Source organism: Miscanthus floridulus, chromosome 9 (assembly GCF_019320115.1).
Source record: "Miscanthus floridulus cultivar M001 chromosome 9, ASM1932011v1, whole genome shotgun sequence".
In the NCBI taxonomy this organism is placed as follows: domain Eukaryota; kingdom Viridiplantae; phylum Streptophyta; class Magnoliopsida; order Poales; family Poaceae; genus Miscanthus; species Miscanthus floridulus.
Window position 1 is genome coordinate 32,899,880 of NC_089588.1, and position 9,020 is coordinate 32,908,899.

General features: G+C 54.7%; 1 protein-coding gene across 1 annotated transcript; it reads right to left on the reverse strand.

The window, feature by feature from the left end:
- Window positions 1–6,809: 6,809 nt before the first annotated feature.
- On the reverse strand, window positions 6,810–8,034 carry LOC136482454 (UDP-glycosyltransferase 83A1-like). The gene is made up of 2 exons (XM_066479668.1): window positions 7,827–8,034; window positions 6,810–7,732 (listed from the first exon to the last, which is right to left on the reverse strand). Exons 1-2 carry the CDS (start codon window positions 8,032–8,034, stop codon window positions 6,852–6,854), a joined length of 1,089 nt encoding a protein of 362 aa, XP_066335765.1. The 3' UTR covers window positions 6,810–6,851.
- Window positions 8,035–9,020: the final 986 nt, after the last annotated feature.

Below are 9,020 nucleotides of genomic sequence, written 5' to 3' on the forward strand. Positions count from 1 at the left end.
AGTGGTGAATGTGTCATTGTCACAACGAACATATTGGTACAAATATTTAAATCATATTGTGGTAGGGATGTGCTCACATGAAGTGGCAAAAAAGGACGTTATTTGAATATGTACTATGTGTTTTGATTATACTAAGAGCATCTCCAAGAAACTTTATAAGGTAGCGTTTGGTTGGGAGACAATGTGGAGTAGGATGGTCCTGTCTCTGGTTCGTGGGGCGGGACGACTCTATTTTCTATTTGGTTGGGAAGAGATGGGACCAACCCATTTTTTGTTTGGCGTAAAGACATCAAAAGTGGAACCAGCCACTGATGGGTGGGGGCCCATTTATCAAATTTTTATGTTTTTTCTTTTCCTTTCTCTTCTCCTCGTCTCTTTCTTCCCTAGCTACCCAACACAACAAAGCGCTCGCACTACGGAGCCGTTTCTTCCATTGGCGAGCCTGTCCGCGCGTCGCCTCGCGCCTCATCCGCCGCACACTGCCGCACGCCAGCAAGCTCGGCCGCGCGTTGCCCCCTTCTCCTCTGTCGGCAAGCCTGGCCGTGCGCCGCTCGACGCCTCCTTTGCGCATGGCGCCTCCTCCGCGTGGCGACAGGGCAGGACCTAGAGCTTGTTAGATACTCCTATGTGCTATAGATAGGCAGCATGTTTACATTTATGCATGCGCGCAGACATCAGCCTGTGGTGATCGCGCGCGTATAGGAAGTAGTGGTAGTTAGTTTCGCCATGAACCAAGACATGCCGCCATGGCCGGGCGACGTCGTGCGTGGGGATGGACGCGCACCTTTCTTGCGTCGTGCGAGCCATGAGGGGCATGATCCTTCTCTGTTTTCAATAAATGACAATACATGCATCAAAAACGCTGCGCGTTTTTAGCAGCACCAAAACCTGTGTCCAGTTCTCACGTTGAGTAGGTGTTGTGCGCCTTCGGGTTCTCGCCAGAGCTCGCCGTCGGCGTTCCTCGCGTCTCACAACTGACAAGTGGTACCGGAGCTAGGTTTTCGAGGGACCTCGCCGTCGCCATGGCATCTCCGACGAGACCCCGCGGTCGTTCACCGGCCGACAAGAAGGACGATTCCAAGAAGCCGGTCGACGGTTGTAGCGGCTCCGACATCAAGACGCTGCAGCGCACACCGTTGCCGGATCGATCTCCGCCTCGCCGATCACGCACGCGCAACGCACGCCGTTCGCACACCTGCGATGCACGCCGTCCGCGGGAGGTCATCGTCGAGCGCATCATCAAGGAGGCCCGCAGCTCCGGCAACTGGCCTCAACTCACGAAGACCAACTATAATGAGTGGTCTCTCCGCATGAAGCTCAAGATGGAGGCGCGTAAACTCTGGGAGGCCGTGGAGTACGACGACGTCGACTACACCGACGATCGAAACATGCTCGACGCCATCTGTAGTGCGGTCCCGAAGGAGATGGTGCCTGTGCTCGTCGGCAAGAAGAGCGCCAAGGAGGCCTGGGAGGCCATCCGCACTCTCCGCATCGGCGACGACCACGTGCGGAAGGCAACGGCGCAGAACCTCCGCGCCGAATATGAGTCGATCGCGCTCCAGGAAGGCGAGCCCATTGAGGACTTCGCACTGCGCCTCACTGGCATGGTGCAGCGTCTAGCCACACTCGGCGATTCGGAGCCTGATGAGAAAGTCGTCGCCAAGTACATGCGCGTCATTCGCCCACGGTATAAGCAACTCGTGATCTCCAATGAAACTCTGCTTGACATCTCTCAGCTCTCCATCGAAGAGGTGACCGGCCGTCTCAAGGCCGCTGACGACGTTGAGCCTGCTCCGGCGCACACCGCGAGCGGCAAACTGCTACTCACTGAGGAGCAGTGGGTGGAGAAGTACAAGAAGAAGGCCTCGGAGTCTGGGCATGGCGGCTCTGGCTCTGGCGGTCACGGCAAGGGCCGTGGCAGAGGTCGCGAACGCGGTGTCGGCGGCAGCAGCGACTCTAGGAGTGGCTCCAGCTCTTCGCGCCCACCGCCGGATGACCCTTGTCCTTGTTGTGGCAAGAAGGGCCATTGGGCTCGTGACTGCCGTAGCAAGAAGGAGGAGCCGGCCCAAGAGGCCCATGTGGCCCAGGAGGAGGAGGCCACACTCATGCTGGCCATTGCCACTGCCCAGCCAGAGGGGATTGAATCCTCCCCGACGCCAGCGTTCTCCACCGAATCTCAGCCGCCGTCCTCGTCAACCACCCAAATCCACCTCACCGAGAAGAAGGTGTTCCCCTCCTTCGACTCCGCTGCCAACTGGGATCCGAGCCGATGGATTCTGGATACGGGCGCCTCCAACCACATGACGGGCGCCCGATTGGCCTTCGCCATCCTTGACACCGGCATCACCGGATCCATGCAGTTCAGAGATGGCTCCACCACCCGCATCGAAGGCAGCGGCGTCATGCTTCTCTCCTGCAAGAATGGGGAGCATCGAACGCTGTCGAACGTCTACTATCTGCCCCGACTAACGGCCAACATCATCTCCATCGGCCAGCTGGATGAGGGCGATTACGAAGTCCTAGTGAAGGGCGGTGTGATGGCCGTCCACAACGAGGAGATGCGGCTGCTCGTGAAGATTCCCCGCAGCCCAGGGCGCCTATACGTGCTCGACGCCACCATAGCACGGCCGGTGTGCCTGGCGGTGCGGGGCGCTGAGGATGCGTGGGTTTGGCATGCCCGATTCGGGCACGTCAACTTCACCGCGCTTCGCAAAATGGCTCGAGAAGAGCTCATCCGCGGCCTCCCTCTGCTCAGCCAGGTGGAGCAAGTCTGCGACGCGTGCCTCGCTGGCAAGCAGCGCCGCACGCCGTTCCCACAGAAGGCTCGAGCGCTCCACCGAGGTCCTCCAGCTCCTCCATGGCGATCTCTGTGGCCCGATCTTGCCACCAACGCCTAGCAGTAATCGCTATTTCCTCCTCCTGGTCAACGATTACTCGCGATACATGTGGGTGGTACTGTTGCCGTCCAAGGATGAAGCTGCATCGGCCATCAAGTGTGTCCAGGCAGCCGCGGAGAGGAAGACCGGCAAGAAGCTGCTCGCGCTCCGTACCGATCGGGGTGGCGAGTTCCCTGCGGCAGACTTCACCGAGTACTGCGCCCAGCTCGGACTGCATCACGAGCTCACGGCACCATATACACTGTAACAGAACGGTGTCGTGGAGCGTCGCAACCAGTCTGTCGTGGGCATGGCGCGATGCATGCTGAAGGCCAAAGGACTCCCTGCCGTGTTCTGGGGCGAGGCGGTCTCGACGGCTGTGTACCTGCTGAACCGGTCTTCGTCAAAGAGCATAGGGGGCAAGACACCCTACGAGCTCTGGACGGGGAGTGCGCCGGGCATCCATCATCTCCGCACGTTCGGCAGCATTGCCCACGTTAAGGTAACCTCAACAAATTCCAAGAAACTTGATGATCGCAGCAGGCGCATGATCTTCGTCGGGTATGGGGCCAGGTCCAAGGCATATCGTGTCTACGATCCCTCTACCCGCCATGTGCACATCAGCCGGGATGTCGTCTTCAACGAGGGCGCTCAGTGGGCATGGCCTGCTGATCATGATGGGGGCGACACCGACTTCACCATTGCCGAGTCCACGGCGGAGGAGCCCGCCGTGATCACCACCACTCGTGCATGAGTGGGCCGCGCCTCTTCTGAACCTGCTGCATCGGGCTCCACCTCGCCACCATCGCCAGGCGCGCCCATGTCTCCGTTCACGCCAGCGCACACTCCTGCCGCAAGCCCTGCACTAGGCTCGTCGAGTGCCCATCTACATCCCGACGTCGAGTTCGCCACGCTGCCCGGGTCTGGCTTCAGCGAGCAGCTAGACTTCGACCATGATGACGAGGCGCCCCTGCGCTTCCAGCGCGTCGACAACATTCTCGGCCAGTCCACTTCGCCCCGTTTCGTTGATCGGGAGTTGGAGGAGCACCTCCTGCTTGCCAGCGACGCCGAGCCTGTGACGTTCGACGAAGCGCTGCGTCACGAGCACTGGCGCCACGTGATGCTGGATGAGATGACCTCCATTGAAGCCAGCGGCACCTAGGAACTCGTCGATGCTCCTCCATGTGTGAAGCCGATCGGGTTGAAATGGGTCTACAAGACCAAGAAGGACGCCACGGGTGTGATCACCAAGTACAAGGCACGACTCGTCGCAAAGGGATATGTCCAACAACAAGGCATTGACTTTGATGAAGTCTTCGCACCGGTGGCCAGACTTGAATCCGTGCGGTTGCTGCTCGCCCATGCTGCCTCACAGGACTGGGCAGTGCACCACATGGACGTTAAGTCTGCGTTCCTCAACGGCGTACTCCAGGAACAAGTCTACGTCGAGCAGCCACCTGGTTTCATACTCCGCGTCCATGAGAACAAGGTCCTGCACTTGGTGAAGGCTCTGTACGGTCTACGTCAAGCCCCCCGCGCCTGGTATGCCAAGCTCGACTCCTCTCTGATCGAGTTGGGCTTCTAGCGGAGCACCTCCGAGCACGCCGTGTATCTGCGCGGTGCGGGCGCACGCCGGCTGGTCGTCGGCGTCTACGTGGATGACCTGGTGATCACAGGTGGCAACAACCACGACATCATCGTGTTCAAGGAAGAAATGAAGGCAAAGTTCAAGATGAGTGATCTCGGCCTCCTTCGCTACTATATGGGGCTGGAGGTAACCCAGAGCGAGGCTGGGATCACCGTCTGCCAAAGCGCGTATGCCACCAAGATCCTGGAGTCGGCGGGGTTGGCTGGCTGCAGTCCCAGTCAGACTCCCATGGAGCCTCGCCTGAAGCTTAGCAAGCAGAGTTCAGCTCCATCAGTGGATCCAACCAGGTACCGCAGCATCGTTGGCTCACTCCGGTATCTGGTGAACTCCAGGCCCAATCTCGCATACTCGGTGGGCTACATCAGTCGCTTCATGGAGGCTCCCACCACTGAGCACCTGGCAGCTGTCAAGAGGGTGCTCAGGTACGTAGCAGGCACCCTGTAGTTTGGTTGCTGTTACCAGAGGAAGAAAGAAGCTCAGCTCATCGGCTACAGCGACAGTGACTTGGCCGGCGACATCGACACCCACAAAAGCACGACTGGAGTGATCTTCTTCCTCGGCGGCAATGTGATCACCTGGCAATCACAGAAGCAGCGTGTTGTGGCTCTGTCATCATGCGAGGCAGAGTACATAGCAGCAGCCACTGCAGCTTGCCAAGGCGTTTGGCTTGCTCGTCTCCTAGCTGAGCTCAAGGGAGAGGAAGCTGGCGCCATCACACTAAAGATCGACAATGAGTCCGCCATCGCGCTCAGCCGGAATCCGGTGTTCCACGACCGAAGTAAGCACATAGATGTGAGATTTCATTATATTCGTGAATGTGTCGAGGAGAATAGGGTTCATCTTCAGTCCATTGGGACGTTGGAGCAGCCGGCGGATATTTGCACCATCTCACTGGGGCGCGAGCGATTCTGTGAGTTGCGTTCCAGACTCGGTGTTCATCATGTACAGCGGGCACACTAGGAGTAGGTGGAGAATTGTTAGATACTCCTATGTGCTATAGATAGGCAGCATGTTTACATTTATGCATGCGCGCAGACATCAGCCTGTGGTGATCGCGCGCGTATAGGAAGTAGTGGTAGTTAGTTTCGCCATGAACCAAGACATGCTGCCATGGCCGGGCGACGTCGTGCGTGGGGATGGACGCGCACCTTTCTCGCGTCGTGCAAGCCATGAGGGGCATGATCCTTCTCTGTTTTCAATAAATGACAATACATGCAACGCGTTTTTAGCAGCACCAAAACCTGTGTCCAGTTCTCGCGTTGATTAGGTGTTGTGCGCCTTCGGGTTCTCGCCAGAGCTCGCCGTCGGCGTTCCTCGCGTCTCGCGACTGACAGAGCTCGCATGAGTGAAATGGCGGCAGGGCCGGACCCAGAGGTTGCACGGCGTTGGTATGCTGGACCCCAAGCTCATACGGCTCTCCCTTCTTCCTCAACGCCGATAACCTCTCCCCTTCTTGCTCACACTACTCCTGTTGGGCCACCCATCCCACCTGGGGATGACTCTGTCTGCTCAAAAAAGAGGGACGTAGAGTCACGGAATCTTCAAGAAATATCCCAAGTGAGATGTCCTTGACTCCAGGAGTTTGTGAACCAAACACCACGAAAAATAGGTCCATACAATCCTCACTCTGGAAATCCTCCCAACCAAACTTTCTATATCTTTCCGCTATCCAACAGTTTTTTTATATCTTGTGTGCACTCTAGAGAGGCATTCTCATTTTCTATCTTTGGCTAGCAAGAAATCTAGAATAGAAGATGGCTATATTTGGATAACCAGATAAAGAAGCTGTTGGAGTGTATTTTTTCATAAAATCTCTATTCCTAGTAATTAGCACTAGTATAGAAAAGGTTTTTACTCATGGTCAAAAATGTTCTTCAGAAATGGTTACATAAAAATGATCTTCATAAAATATTTAGTCAAAAATGATGTTTTCATAAAATCTATATTCCTATAGAAAGGATATAGAGAGTCTCTTAGAGTTGCTCTAACACCAAACACCAGTGATACATATACTCCTTCCGATCGAAATTAATTTTATGTCACTTTAGCATTGTTTAAGTAAAAACTTTTTTAATTTCATGCCATTTATAAAAAATGCATTGACATTGTGTACAATATCAAATTAACTATACATGTAATATCTCTTTGTAGTTCAGTTCATTTGAACTTTTATATGTTAACATATTTTTCACTGAGGTTTTCCGAAATTTAAAAAGTGATTGAAGGGAACAAGCAGAGAATTTATTTCGTGACTCTATATATCGAGGTCACTTTCAGCCTTTTGACGCGGCATTGCTACGGGGTGATGATGAGTGCATCTAGTCTCATCAGCCTTTCATGGCCTTAATAACGGCCGTCAGATTGTTGAACGACGTGCCATCGTTGCCGATGCTCCTGGATGCAACCTTCTGCAACTCCAACGCCCTAGACACGGTCGCCGGATCGTTCAGCAGGTTCTCTATGCGCGCAGCAATGTGCTCGCTCGTCACCAGGCCGCCGGTGGCGTCCTTCACCAGACGCAGGCCGGTCTTCCACACGTCGCAGATGTAGCTCTCGTTGATGAACTGGTCAGCGAAGTACGGCCAGGTCAGGAACGGCAGCCCGTTCCTAACCCCCTCCATCACCGAGTTCCACCCGCAGTGCGACACGAAGCAGGCGACGGCTGGGTGGGCGAGAACCCTGTGCTGAGGTGACCATGTCACAACCTTGCCCGTTTTCTCGACGGTTTCGAGGAAACCGTCAGGGAAATTGGCGGTATTGGCCAGGCCAGGACGGACAACCCAAAGGAATGGTCTCCCTGACAGCTCCAGCCCACGAGCGAGCACATGAAATTGTTCCTCGTCAAGCACAGCGATGCTACCGAAGGCCACGTAGACAACTGACCTGTCGGGTTGTGCGTCCAGCCACGACAGGCAGCTGTAGTCCTCTGCCCAGAAATTCCCGACGGGCTTTCCCTGACGGAGACCTGTCGGCAATGGCCCGATGGGGAGGATGCTGCGGTGCAGGGACAGGATGCCTTCCTCGAGCTCCTTGGCCGTGTTGCACAGCAGGAGGTCGACAGTGCCCTGCCCTAGCGCCTTGAGGATGTTGTTGAGGCACCGGAATAACTGCTTCTGCGCCTCCTCCGTGCCGGCGGCGTTCCATACGAGCGGCGCCAGTTTCATCTGCAGGTCGCCTACCGGGGGTATCTGTTTGCCCGTCGGTAAACCTGCAACACCAGAGGATTTAATTAGCTTGGATCTGCTACCAATAATTTTGAACAAATCAAAAATCTTATTAATGTTTCTATACATAGTTCCTACCATCCTTGTCGAGCATGCCGTCAGCGATCAGCTCCGGCAAGTCTAACCCTGCGGCCATCACCGCAGCGCACGACGGCCAGAGCGTCGCCGTGCGCATGCCAGCCTTCTTGGCGACGCCGAGCACCCACGCCAGGCCGTAGTCAACGACCATGCAGCGAAACTGGCCGTTTTGGATCATGTGCTCGACGGCCGCCGGCAGGGAGCTCATCAGCGCGCTGGTTAGCGTGCCGAGGTCGTTACGGTCGCCGTCCGGTGGGAAGCCGTCGGAGACGGAGACGAAGCGCACCTGGCCTGATTCAGGTGGTGGCGCTCCATCATCTTGTCCTGCTGCCACCAGCTCTGGCGACGCGGCTACGAGCTGGCCGTGGATGTGGTCCGTGTTGACGAAAGTGACGGCGAAGCCATGGTCGGCGAAGCGGTGCGCGAGCTCGAGCAGTGGAAGGACGTGGCCCTGCGCCGGGTAGGGGATGAACAGAGCGTGGGTTGAACAAGGCATGCTTGAGTTATGAAGTGAAGAACTAGTTTATATCTACTGCTGAATTGTTGGTACGTACGCAGTAGTCTACACGTACTGGTGCCTTCCCTCACTAGTGTATTTAAGGAAGTGCTAACTCGTACTGCTCATCAGTACTGGACCTGGTTGCAAAAAATATATCCTTTTTCTTTTCTATAGGTAATGAATATGAAATGGAGATTGGATGGTACAGACTAGAACTTTGTTTACTTATTTAAAAAAAAGAGATGGAGGTGATCCTCCAAATTAAGAGCAGCTGGCTCTCTTTTTTATTTCAGACATGCCGGACGGCGGTGATGCTGACTGACGTACGTCACTAATCATATGCTTGTTTTAAATTAATTATCCAACTACGTACCACTACTGAAAAATGTTTTTACGCAGCTGAAATAACATTTCATGTATGGCGGGCACAATCTCTCATCTAACAAAATACCTGTAGAAATGGAAAATTTGAACAGCCAGCCACGCAACCATCTTTATTTGAAAACAGATTTCTAGAGGTGGGTTGTTATGACAATACATGATGGGTGGATATATATATATATATATATATATATATATATATATATATAGAGAGAGAGAGAGAGAGAGAGAGAGAGAGAGAGAGAGAGAGAGAGAGAGAGAGAGAGGATACTGCTAAGAAAATAGTCTTTACAAATTGATTTTCAGACGTACCT

Excerpts from the sequence above, each read along its gene's own strand:
- LOC136482454 (XM_066479668.1), bottom strand. The coding sequence starts at position 8,034 with ATGAGCTCCCTGCCGGCGGCCGTCGAGCACATGATCCAAAACGGCCAG. Across the intron at positions 7,733-7,826 it reads CGGCATGCTCGACAAGGATG|GTTTACCGACGGGCAAACAG; the intron begins GTAGGAACTATG and ends CTGGTGTTGCAG.